This window comes from Gymnoscopelus microlampas (assembly GCF_963454915.1).
Source record: "Gymnoscopelus microlampas genome assembly, chromosome: 17".
Taxonomy (NCBI): Eukaryota; Metazoa; Chordata; class Actinopteri; order Myctophiformes; family Myctophidae; genus Gymnoscopelus; species Gymnoscopelus microlampas.
In genome coordinates this window covers 8880060-8893893 of record NC_139954.1, presented here as the reverse complement: position 1 = coordinate 8893893, position 13834 = coordinate 8880060, and the positions used below count along the sequence as shown (strand labels likewise).

Sequence of the window (13834 nt, the reverse complement as noted above, 5' to 3'; positions counted from 1 at the left end):
AATGATAGAAACAAGAGAGGAGGATCTCACATGGCCAATTTCTCCCCCCCCCCCCCCCCTTTCCATTACTTCCGGCCAATGGCAAACCGGAAGACAAGAGTGGCCTAGAATTCCTCCTCATCCTCATCCTCTGCCCCAGCACTGTCAGCGCCCACCTCTTCGTAATCCTTCTCTAGGGCAGCCATGTCCTCCCTAGCCTCAGAGAACTCTCCCTCCTCCATCCCCTCGCCGACATACCAGTGGACGAAGGCCCTTTTGGCATACATTAGGTCAAATTTGTGGTCAAGACGTGCCCAGGCCTCAGCGATGGCTGTGGTGTTGCTGAGCATGCATACAGCTCTCTGGACCTTGGCCAGGTCTCCTCCAGGAACCACGGTGGGAGGCTGGTAGTTGATGCCCACCTTGAAGCCTGTGGGGCACCAGTCTACAAACTGGATGCTGCGTCTGGTCTTGATCGCTGCAATGGCAGTGTTGACATCTTTGGGCACCACGTCTCCACGGTACAGCAGACAGCAGGCCATGTATTTACCATGACGGGGATCGCACTTCACCATCTGATTGGCCGGCTCGAAGCATTCGTTGGTGATCTGGGCAACAGACAGCTGCTCGTGATACGCCTTCTCGGCAGAGATGACTGGGGCATAGGTGGTCAGAGGGAAGTGGATACGAGGGTAAGGCACCAAGTTGGTCTGGAACTCCGTCAGGTCAACGTTCAGAGCTCCGTCAAAGCGAAGGGAGGCGGTGATCGAAGACACAATTTGACTGACGAGCCTGTTGAGGTTGATGTAGGATGGCCTCTCGACGTCCAGGTTCCTGCGGCAGATGTCAAAGATGGCCTCGTTGTCCACCATGAAGGCACAGTCTGAGTGTTCCAGGGTGGTGTGGGTGGTCAGGATGGAGTTGTAGGGCTCCACTACAGCTGTGGACACCTGGGGAGCCGGGTAGACGGCAAACTCAAGTTTGGACTTTTTCCCATAATCAACAGAGAGCCTCTCCATCAGCAGGGAAGCAAAACCAGAGCCGGTGCCACCACCAAAGCTGTGGAAGATGAGAAACCCTTGGAGGCCAGTGCACTGGTCAGCCTGAATGAAAAGAGAAAGAAATGTTGTCTTTAATTAGTTAAAGCTGAATTTAAGCAGTTTGCTAATTAAAGTCAACTCATTAAGGCCCTCACCAGCTTGCGAATTCTCTCCATGACCAGGTCAATGACCTCCTTGCCGATGGTGTAGTGTCCGCGGGCATAGTTGTTGGCTGCATCCTCCTTTCCTGTGATCATCTGTTCAGGGTGGAATAGCTGGCGGTACGCTCCTGTACGGATCTCATCTGAGAATGGAAGGTTTAAAGGAAATGGTTGACAATCATTAGTACCTTGTTTTTCTTTTAAGTTTTTATTAAAGGAATACTAATATCACTGAAAGGCCTATGAGCCAGGTTCAAAGAATGTTTCAAATATGGTTTTGCTCTTGTTAAGATTGGTCTCCTATTAAGTCAAATATTGGATTATCGGATCAGGAATGCAACAAAAACTAATGCATTTAAGGCTTCATGGGGTGAGTAATTTATAGTAAAAGTATTTTTTGGGGGTTAAGTATTCCTTTAAGGTTGCAAGGGATTGGTAAATGGTTTAACTGACCAATGACATTGGGTTCCAGGTCAACAAAAACGGCTCTGGGGACATGCTTTCCTCCTCCAGTCTCGCTGAAGAAGGTGCTGAAGGAGTCACCACCTACAACGGTCTTATCACTGGGCATCTTTCCATCAGGCTGGATGCCATGCTCCAGACAGTACAGCTCCCAGCAAGTGTTACCGATCTGGACTCCGGCTTGGCCAACATGAATGGAAAGACACTCACGCTGCATAGGGAGAGAGAGTGAGTGAGTGAGAGAGGGTGGGGGGGGGGGGGGGGGGGGGGGGGGGGGGTAATGTTAATTGCACTGTAAAGAGAATGAGAATTCTGAATTGGGGCGATACAATTTTATCTACAGGGCAGGCTACATGATTGGGGAAGAAAGGCTGTTGTGGAAATTCAGCGTGCCTTTGAAAAGCAATGGAACTAATATTGCAGCAGAGACAAAGGCCCAACCTTAACCAACACAGGTGGGCCCATTGCTGGGTTTGATTGGCTGAAGGGGAACCATATTTACATGCACATTTTCTTTTGGGGAAATGTAGACGTCTAATTATCAGAATCAGAAGCAACTTTGTCACGTCACAGGTTTACAGGTGTAAAACAGTGGGTGAAATCGTTTTTTGTGCAAGCTCCATCGTTTGTCATTTCCATAAAAAAGGGGAAGAAGGGGGGGGGGGGGGGGGGAGAGATAGATCAATCAAGTGAGACATAGTATGGTAAGTACCTGAGGTAAGACAAAGGTGCATGAGCATAGCAGCAGATCTATATGGTACATGATATGCTGCTATGGACTTAGTTATGGTGCGATACAAATTAAATAAAAAGTCACTGCATTGTACATGGGATTTTTTTAACTCAATTAGAAATGTACATTAACCCATGGTATACCCATTTAGGGCTAATGTGTAAAGAATATCTATAAGCTCACAACAACACATCACTGTGAGCTAGCTTGCATTTTGGCCATTTTGACCTACACTATTGGCAACACCTTCACAGGTGTTATCAATGCTACAAATTAAGGTTGTGTAACTTGTGTTCCATTTAGTGTAAACAGAGCCTTCAGTGAGCCAATGCACAGCCTGTGAAGGTGTTGCCAATAGCTTGTCGATCAAAATACAAGCTCACGACACAACGATGTGTTAGATCAGACATTTTTGCGATATTATTTTGTTACACATTAGCCTTAAATGATATATATATGGTCATCTACAACAGAAGAAAGACGCGCTGCATGGTTCCATTGGTTCACACAGGTAGACAATAGTCTAGTTTGATATAGGCTATAGATGCATAAACTATGCAAAATTGGTTTTGGACATCAGTTAAGACAGACAGTCAGCACAGCAGCGACTTACTCACCATTTTCTCGTTTGTTTGCTTGTTTCTCACTTCAGAGGTTCTGCTGTAACTTTCTTCCTTCCTTCCCACAGACAGCCAATCCTTTACTTCTAACTAATGGCCCTCTATTTATAGGACATTGATTGGCTCGGGAGCTGCTCTGTAGTCATCAGCCATTGGATGATACGGAATTGTAGACGGGGTTGGTGAAATCACTAATCTAGAAACTATAAGGTGATAAAAAACTAATCTCAGTGGTATCATGATGGGTTCTTTCTTGTTCTTTCTTTCTTCAAAGTGAATGTTTTAACTAGTCCTTCAGTTTTTCAGTAGGACTGTTGCACTGTTATGATAAATGGACTGCATTTTATAACGCCTATCTAGTCCTTCTGACTGAATTGCGATTTTGTTTTTGTTTTTGATGACTACATTGAGTGAGCTACAGTAGGTAAGGACCGGCTGATTCATCACCTATAATTGCCACCAGAGGGCGCCAAATGATTATTAAAGCATATCTATGCGCATTCTACTGTTATAAATGGTCTGTTCTATCAATGCAGGTGCAGTCACACACACACACACACACACACACACACACGCACGCACGCACGCACGCACACACACAGAGTAGGTCAGCATTTTACATACACAGTGTATTATTAAAAGGATGTGGAGATGAGGTGTAAACATTGATGAATCAGAATTGTCACATCACAAAACGACCACTGATGAACAAGCTCAGAACTGCACAGTATTGTATGGCAGCCCTTCCACACAACTACATGTAAATACACTGTAGGCTAGCACACAGTGTATATAGTACCTTTATTAGAAGAATCCACCCCTTGAGATGTGTCATCTCGTTTTCGAGAGGGTCCTTATGACAAAAATATAAACAGTACAATAGACAAAACAGTACAATAAGTACACCCATGCATACTATACAAAAAAGGACAAAACAAACATGACAAAACAAAACAAAAGCTCTGCTGAAACTGGCCGCTCCCACCCTACCTGAACACTGTGGTGGAAGAAGTGCTCAAATATTTTACTTAAGTTTAAGTAAAAGTAGCAATACCACAATATGAATATAAGCTGTTACAAGCAAAAGGCCTGTGTTCAAAATGTTAGTTGAGTAAAAGTACAAAAGTATTGGCATCAACACATACTTAAAGTACTGAATGAATGAATGACACCAGCAAACCACAAACCAGGCTGGTAGATAAATATTCATTATCATATTTAATTAATGATATCAAATGAATGTGTGTCTTTGAATAGATGTTATTTTCTCTTGCATGTCTTCCATAATGTCCTGATGTCTTATAATAGCTTCAATGAATAGTTTAGCAAATTCATATCTGACCTCTTCTTTTCATTAATTTGCTTAAAACTTAAAATGCCACTTTTGTTACTTGAACCCCCAGCCTCCCTATTCTGGGGGGAACATCGCCAAAAATAGGAGATCTACAAGCTGCGTTGCAACACATTGTGAGTTTGTAGATCTACTATTTGGCGAATCGATTTGTGTAGAGTGAAATAAGAGCGTGCCAAACGTGCTCTTTACAAGGTCTGTTTTATGAGAGTCTGCCTGCCTGTCTGTCTGTCTGTCTGTCTGCCTACCTGCCTGCCTGCCTGCCTGTCTGTCTGTCTGTCTGTCTGTCTGTCTGTCTGTCTGTCTGTCTGTCTCTGTCTGTCTGGTCTCCGGGAGGCTGATAAGAGTAACTACAAACTTCCTGGTTAACATTTTAGCAACCACCTAGCAACCACTGGATCGCCATGGCAACAGCCAGTGACAGTCTGACTGCCCTGAAGTAGGCCTACAAACTGAATGTTGTCTCAAACTGTTTTATTATCTTTAAACATAGTGTTTATTGATTTTCTCAATTTGAGAGAAGTATGTGTGCATAATATTCATCTGTTTTCCCATTTAAACATATGACAGTGCACTATTAAAAAAAAAAATGGTTACATGAATTAACAGAAAATACATTTCCTGGTGGGTTAAAATAATTCTGCCAATCAGGAAAGAGTACTCATTTATCAGCTTATTTTTTTATTGTGTTCCAGTTCCAATTTTGTCTGCTCATTTCCAACTCACACTTCCAATTTCACATTAATTTTCATTCTGTGCAAGTTCTCTCTCCTGATTGGATAACATTGGTATCCCGAACTGAAAATGCATTTTCTGTTTAATAAAGAGCTGGAGAGACATGGAGACTCCTGTTACTCAACAAACACTCAAACACACAAACACTCAAGTATATTTAGCAATGACTACTATCAGAATATAGAGCTATTTTTAACACAAAAATATCACTTATCCTACCTCTAATAATAGAATAATTTGTGATCATCATATTCATATTATGAATTATATTATTAGTGGTACTGATAGCTATATTAACACAGTCATATATACATATATGTTTTAATACATTAAGGCTCATAATTGATGTGGATCAAATTAACGACTCTGAGATTTAAGACAGAATGACAGTGGTGGTAGTGTGTGTGTGTGTGTGTGTGTGTGTGTGTGTGTGTGTGTGTGTGTGTGTGTGTGTGTGTGTGTGTGTGTGTGTGTGTGTGTGTGTGTGTGTGTGTGTGTGTAACCTAACTGGTGACAGATGGTCACAAAGAGAGAGAGACAGAGGGAGAAAGACAGATAGAGAGAGACAGAAAGAGAGTTTGAGGGAGAGAGGTATTAGAGAGTTTGAGAGAGAAAGACACACGCACGCACGCACGCACGCACGCACGCACACACACACACAAACAAACACAGAGAGAGAGAGAGAGAGAGAGAGAGAGAGAGAGAGAGAGAGAGAGAGAGATTGAGATTGAGAGAGAGAGAGGGGGGTGGGGGGGGTTGGCTAATACAAATGGAAAAGATTAGTCACGTGATCCCTGGGGCAGTTTTACTGACGTAGAGGCCATATGGCGCGTGCCGTATGCTAATCACCCTCCACCTCCCTCCCCATCTACCCCTCTCTCCCTCTCTCCCTCTCTCCATCTCTCTCTCTCTCTCTCTCTCTCTCTCTCTCTCTCTCTCTCTCTCTCTCTCTCTCTCTCTCTCCCCATCACCCTGGGTGAAGCTATATAAGTAGCTCTCTCTCTCTTTCTCTCACACAAACGCGCGCACATTAACAGAATAGTGGTGACACACACACCGACCCTCTCTCAGACAGCCCCTCAATGCCTCGTGTCTCCTTATAGAATCATTTGAACAGGTAGGTCATGTTTCTCTCACCTGATTCCATCATTAGTTCATTATCGACATCATTACGTTAATTGATGATAATTAGGCTCACACGGATGTTATGTTTAATTATATTTTCAGCTAATTTATCATTGTTTCATCATGTTTTTTATTAAATATTGTGTTGAAACAGATGTTGGCCATCTCACTTAGTCCCAGAAAATACTTTTTGAATTAAACATTTTTTAATTAAATGTATTCTGTTTTATTTTATTGATTGAATACTTCATTAACAGTTTGCAAAACAAAAAGCACAGAAAGTACAGTTGAATACAAAAGGATGCTAAAAGGATTAAAACCCAAGAAAGCACTATATGGCTTGTTTCCATTGGGCTCCTGTGTATTCAACTCATCGAAACATATGACAGACAGATGTACAATAGGCTACTATGCAAAAGAAAAATCATTAATGTTTATTTCTCAAAAGCTTGGAAACTAAAAAAATTATGCATTATTTTTGGCCTTTATAGCCTGCCCACTATTGTGGTATGTTGGCCTATTTTCAATCATTGCAGATATAAAACACCTTTTACAAAAACAAAGCAGGTGGAAATCATGGATAACATTTTGTTTTAAAAAAACTTTTGGATTATTGATTTTTTTTCAACATCGTTTTTATTTTCCAGTTTCTTCTCTTTCTTTCTTTTTTCCTTTCATTTTTCCTCTCTTTCTCTCATGGGTTTTATTCTCATCTCTCTCTCCCACCTGTCGCATCGGCCGCGCGAACAAACCCGGGCCGTTACATCTAACATTTTTATATAAACCAAAATGACACATGTATGTCTAGGGCTGTCACGATTACAGATTTAAGTTGACGATTCATTTTCATACAAATAATTGCAATTAACGATTTAATTGTGTTTTTGGCATTGAACATTGGAACATATGAATTATCTTCTGTTTGCCTATTAGGCTTTGTAATAAAAAAAATGCACAGGGCAGATATGACAAATAACTGAAATATACAAAGAAATTACTGACATATTTAATCATTTTAAACTTTTTTTGAAAATAAAAAAATTGCGGAAATAGCTGATCGACAAGCTACAAGGCATCAAGAAGCCTACATTGTAAGCTCGTAGAACTGCTATTTCTGACGATTTTGACATATCGATTATGCAAAATAATTTTGATTATCTCAAATAATTTCGATTAGACGGTTATGTAATAATTGTGATGGCCCAGGTATGTCTATATTAATAATATTAACATACGTAGCTGTGATAAACCACATGACACATGTAGACATGATGACACATGTAGGCCTATTATAAACCAAAATGACTAGATATTACTGTAAATTAATTATTCTAAGGAATTTCTCAGTAGTCATTCCATGTCATTTCATTCTGTGGTTGAATTTAAAATCTTGCTTCATTTTAAGAGAGACATACTTTGTTTTGTTTTAATGTTATTAATAATAATGATAATAAAAATAATATTATATTATTAAACCGTCCTGTAATATAATAAAGTGTTCTATTCTTATTTGTATCATGTTCATACAGATGCAGTTATAGTCTCCTAGTAGAAATAATTATGCATAAATATGATATCACTGTGTTTTTCATTAACCAAGTATGATTTTATATATTAGCAAAAAGTTGATACTTAGTTATAATATGAAATATTAAAAAATAAATATTCTGATGACTATAACTGATAGAAACATTCAATGTGATTTGAACACAAATTAATGATTCTGTCTGTCTGTCTGTCTGTCTGTCTGTCTGTCTGTCTGTCTGTCTGTCTGTCTGTCTGTCTGTCTGTCTGTCAGAGAGATGACCAAGTCATTTGCAGAGCGTCAGGAGGAGGTGAATGCAGAGATGGAGACAGGAGGAGGAGGAGGAGGAGGAGGAGGAGGAGGAGGAGGAGAGGAGGAGGAGGAGGACGAGGAGGGATTACAGCAGTTAGAGGAAGAAGAGTTGGAGGAGGAGGATGAGGAAGAGGAGGATGAGGAAGATGAGGAAGACGGAGAGAACAGGAACAAACCAAAACGACGTGGTCCCAGGAAGAAGAAGATGACCAAAGCTCGTATGCAGAGGTCTGTTGATTCATTCATGAGTTGATTCAGTGAGTAGAATGACATTTAATTAGCGCCGCAGTTCAAAAGGAATGTGGATGTAGATGTTGCACTTCATGTGGGAGCCTGTGACGTCAGTCATCTGTGTCGTCAGTCATATGACGTATATGTGTGGACAAAGGCTTCAGCCTGATCTGAGCCCCATTAACTTCCACTGCAAAATAAGGTAACAGGATAGGTGGGCACCAAGGAAGAGTGGGCACCTCAGTGTTAAATTGGCAATTCTTTCCAAAATGTTAAGTATACATGATTAGAACATGCTTATATTTCTACAATTGCTACAAATTGCTTCAAAACCTGTATATCCAGTCATTTTGTGGCATAAACAAGAAGTTGAAGGATAAAATGAAGTCTGATAATGATGTGCCATGCATGTTAACATCATGTATACTTTACATTACTTACAAAATATTTTATCCTTTTACATTTTGCACGAAATAGCCAATTTTACATCTTAGTGCCCAGATGTCCCTATGGTGCCCACCTATCCTGTGTCCCTAAATAAATCAATACATTAAATACATTTCACATTATACGTAACGTGATCCGTTGTTGTGGGGTGTGTGTGTTTGTGTGTGCGTGCGTGCGTGCGTGCGTGCGTGCGTGCGTGCGTGCAAGCGGGCGTATGTGTGAGTGTGTGTGTGTGTGTGTGTGTGTGTGTGTGTGTGTGTGTGTGTGTGTGTGTGTGTGTGTGTGTGTGTGTGTGAAGTACAATGTAAAAGTGCATTTTAGTGAATGGAAGACGATAGTAGAAGTGCCATAAATGCACCATATCATTTTTTTATGTTCAGAATATTACCTGATTATGACGTTCATATTTGACTGATTATATTAATCGATGACGCACGTCCCTCTCCAGGTTTAAGATGAGAAGAATGAAGGCCAATGCGAGGGAAAGGAACCGCATGCACGGCCTGAACGACGCCTTGGAGAGCCTGAGGAAGGTGGTCCCCTGCTACTCCAAGACCCAGAAGCTGTCCAAGATCGAGACGCTCCGCTTGGCCAAGAACTACATCTGGGCTCTGAGCGAGATCCTCCGCTCGGGGAAATCTCCAGATCTCATCAGCTTTGTCCAGGCGCTCTGCAAAGGTACAACAATCCCAATACTATGATATAAAAATACATTTTCATAGGATATAAAACCAACAGTACTAGAGATCCTGGTTGGATTGAAAACCAGCAGTAGAGGTCCTGGTAGAATAGAAACCCAGCAGTACTAGAGGTCCCGGTAGGATATAAAACCAGCAGTACTAGTGCTGGAAGAAAACCATGTACCAGAAGGTAGGATAGAAAACCAGAAATACCAAAACAACTAATCAATACATTTAAAGTATTTATCTGTGTATTTATCTGTGTGTGTGTGTGTGTGTGTGTGTGTGTGTGTGTGTGTGTGTGTGTGTGTGTGTGTGTGTGTGTGTGTGTGTGTGTGTGTGTGTGTGCGCGCGTGCGTGCGTGTGTGCATGTGCGTGCGTGTGTGCATGTGCGTGTGTGTAGGTCTTTCCCAGCCCACCACAAACCTGGTGGCCGGCTGTCTGCAGCTCAACCCCAGGACCTTCCTCCCCGAGCAGAGCCAGCCCTCTCACCTCCACCCCCAGAGCGGAGCGCCGTTCCCCGGACACTACTCCTACCAGAGCCCCGGGCTCACGGCGGGCCTGCCCAGCCCTCCCTACGGCACCATGGACTCCTCCGCCACCCCCTCCCACCACCACCTCTTCCACCACGTGGTCAAATCCCACCACCACCCCCACCACCAGTACGGCGGCGGCGGGTTCGAGCCCCTCCTGGAGGGCTCGGGGTTGGTGGAGTGCTGCTCCAGTCCCGGGGGCTTCGACGGCGCCCCGCTCAGCCCGCCCCTCAGCGTCAACGGAAACTTCACCTCCTCCTCCTCCTTCTCCAAACACGACATGCCCCTCCTGTCGGGGTCCGAGTTCACCTTCTCCATGACCTATGGAGGAGGAGGAGGAGGAGGAGGAGGGGGCGGGGGAGGAGGGGCGGGACCGGTGTACGGCGGCGGTTCGACCCCGCGGTGCGGCGCCGAGCTGCAGATGGACGGTGTGATGATGGGGTTCGACCACGGTCAGATCAGCGCCATCTTTAACGACTCCTGAGGACTCCTTGGTGAAAAAGACTTGATGGTTGTGCGTTTGCATTGTGTAAGGCAGTGGTTCTCAAACCTTTTTTTTCCATTTCAAGGACCCCCAGTTTGGTATGCATTAAGGCCACGGACCCCCATAACTCTGAGAGTGCACAAATGGAACCGAATGGACCCTTACAGGTCCATTTGGTTCCAGTTGTGCACTCAGACTCTCAGAGTTACAGACCTTTAAGGGACCACATGGTTCCTAACTAAAATAATTTAGCTGGGTACCCCCTACAAGCCCCTTAAGGACCGCTGGGGGTTCCCGGACCCCACGTTGACAACCACTGGTGTAAGGACATGTAGTATACGACCAGAGCCATACAGACTACTGTTGCTATGCTGACAGCTAGCAATGTACGTAGCATTTCACAAACTTTTGGAAATGTTGGAAACAACATTCGGAAACAGTTTGATCATGTTTCTTGTACACAACTACAATGTTATGTGATTTAGAATTGCAACTAGCTACTTGTTCAGTTGCATTACAAGCTAGCCATGATCTCCAATTTACTAGCTTTAAAAAAAAAAATGAATCGAAAAAACAAGATTTGTGCTTTGAAGATTAGCTAATCTAAACGTTCTGTGCACTTAATTGACTTTTAAATTCACAACATTGCAGCTTGGTTTTGTTTGTAATTGATCCATTGACCTTGTTGCTGGTGATGAATGTGGGCGTTTTGTCTTCTTTTCAAGTGTCTTATTGCATTCAGTGCATGCGCGTCTGTGTATGTCAGTGTTAGATTAGCCACTAAGGTTAACAACAGGCTCCAGGTTATTATAATACAAAAAGATCTATGATTTTCGAAAGTTGCAGATCTACAATTTGTGAGCTTTGCAGATTGGCTATTGTTTTCTTTGAAATTTTTGTTTAAATATCTGAACAATGTTGACATTTTCCTTTTTTATATTTGAAAAATGTTGAGATCTTTTGGACATTCTTGAAAATGTTATTTTTTATGACATGCCCAAAATAGGGAATCCAGGGTTAATGTGGTTAACATGGACACCAGCCATATCGATCTCTCTGTGTGGCTCTGATGTCACTTCCTGTTTGTTTTTGTAACGATGATGTCAGAGTGACGACGTACAGCGGTCTCACAGTAATAATGATAATTATTTTTGTTGTTATATAATATATCACTGGATATACTGTAAATCACTAAGCAATAATCTGGGATAAACTATGCAATCTTTAAAACCTGAAAAATACTTGGCCAATAATAAAAGAAATAAGCAACAATAATAATAAACATTTCTATTTTTCAACAGCATCTTAATCTCTACGCCCTGCTGAGTTCATTTTTCTCGTGTTTTTGTACACAATTCTCTGACTTCTGTCTGTTTTTTATAATGTTTCAGTTCTAGTCGACGTTATTTCATGTCATTCCATATTAATATTTTATAAGATAGATGATTATTAAAACATTTTATTAAAAGGAAATTAAAAGGATTTACCTGTGTTTCTGTCTCTCATTTAGTGAACCACTTCATAATGGTTCCTTTCTGTTGAATATCTCGGTTTGATATACACATACAGGTTATAATGAAACTACATGAATAAGATAAATTCACTATACTAAATATAACTATAGTTAACTATAACTATAAAGATTTACAACAAATTCAAGTCAGTTAAAGAGAGGGCTTTTTGGTCATCAGGTAGAGGCTCTGAGTCTGAGCCACTCTGCAACGCTTGGTTGGGCAAAATCCTCTCTCTCTCCATCCACTACTACTGAAAAAAGAATGTGTTTTTCAGGATCCTCCTATTGATAATTCTTCTCTTAAACTTGGCCATCAGCCCGAAGAAGGTCTATGATCAAAAGCTTGCTATATATATAAACAAATAAAAAGTCGTGCGGAGGCTGCCTTTAATTGTTCATTTGGTTTCCTTTTGGCTCCAGCACCTCACCCATAAGTCTACTGGGCAGATGAGTGGTGGTTTATTCACTGTTTTGTCAAACTTAGCCTCATTAAAAAGGGCTGACAATGGGTCAGGGTTAAGGTTAGCCCAAGGGGGGGGGGGTGGATATCAAAAGCAGAGGCATGGATCCCCCACCCTGCAGCAAGCCATCAGGCCTCATTATTACATCTGTGTGGGCCGGTTGGGTTGACACTATAATCAGCCTCACATCCAGTGTCTTTACATTCATTCATTGAAAATTGTACAGTATGTTCATATTACTGGTGGCAGTTTGTACACAGGCATAAATTATACGTATGCCTATATTGTACTATACTGTAAATGTATTCATAATAATCTTTAAGCTAACTCTGCAGTCAGTCCAAGTGCAGATGGCTAGACCTTCAATAACTATATAGCACATTATGTCCCCATACACATAAGAAGTTGCATTTGTACAAATCCCTACCTTCCCTGACTCTGTGTAGATGTAGAAATCCCTAGGTACTAGGATATACAGTACCTCTATACTCTTATCTGTACATGTACTGTTTTTCTTCAGTACAGACCACACCTGGTCTGTACTGTCTGTCTGTATTGTCTGTCTTGTCTGTCTGTCTGTCTGTCTGTCTGTCTGTCTGTCTGTCTGTCTGTCTCTAATTTGAAATGAATATGGTGCACAACATTAAACAAATCACATTCTAAAGCTTTGTTACCCATGCTGCTAATTGTCCCAAAAGTGACTGCAGAATCCTGAAAGATTGCTCCAAGTTATTTCAAAAAGTATTTTATCAAGCCACCCTTGCCAACGTGTAGAACTTTCTAACAGCAAATGAACACTAGTGGCTTTGTAAGCCAGTAGTGGTTTTGTAAGCCAGTTTTTCCAAGTTGCTATAGCTCTGTTTACACAATGCTGTAGTTCTGTAACCCCTCCAACTACACATACTATCCCCATTTTAGTTTTTCTTAAACTGTTTTATTTTGCTTCTTTGACACTTGCTTTGGCAATGTAAACATATGGTTTCTCAATTGAATTGAATTGAATTGAATTGAATTGAATTGAATTGAATTGAATTGAATTGAATTGAATTGAATTGAATTGAATTGAATTGAATTGAATTGAATGGAGATCAGAGAGAGGGCTTCTACAGGGAAACAGTGACTGGCATTTGGTTAATTATTACACCAATAGCAATGGCAGACACCTTTCTGTCATTGGCCATGAGAGTGGAACTGCCCATCAGAGGCTGCCACTTAAACAGCATGGGGAAAATTCACAATAGGCCTATAACACAGCGGTCATCGCCATGCTGGACATTTTTGTCAAAATTCTATTTTTGCCATGGACATGCAAATCAATCAGCGGACCATAATATTACACAAAATATGAATGACCATTACAGGTCTGTAACTTGAGAAATCACCGTAATGTACTAATGTGCCATAGTGTCATAGTAAATCAGTGTCTGAAGAAAACCTGGAGA

General features: G+C 41.6%; 2 protein-coding genes across 2 annotated transcripts; one reads left to right on the top strand and one right to left on the bottom strand.

Annotated features, from left to right (window-relative positions):
• On the bottom strand, window positions 1–1859 carry LOC311065008 (tubulin alpha chain-like; the record flags this gene model as incomplete). Its single annotated transcript, XM_084085154.1, has 3 exons — window positions 1–1082; window positions 1175–1323; window positions 1634–1859. The coding sequence occupies 3 exons, from the start codon at window positions 1857–1859 to the stop codon at window positions 105–107; spliced, it is 1353 nt and encodes a 450-aa protein (XP_083941280.1). The 3' UTR covers window positions 1–104.
• Window positions 1860–8008: 6149 nt separating this feature from the next.
• neurod1 (neuronal differentiation 1) lies at window positions 8009–10418 on the top strand (the record flags this gene model as incomplete). Its single annotated transcript, XM_084084096.1, has 3 exons — window positions 8009–8271; window positions 9170–9399; window positions 9805–10418. The coding sequence occupies 3 exons, from the start codon at window positions 8009–8011 to the stop codon at window positions 10416–10418; spliced, it is 1107 nt and encodes a 368-aa protein (XP_083940222.1).
• Between the last annotated feature and the right edge of the window lie 3416 nt (window positions 10419–13834).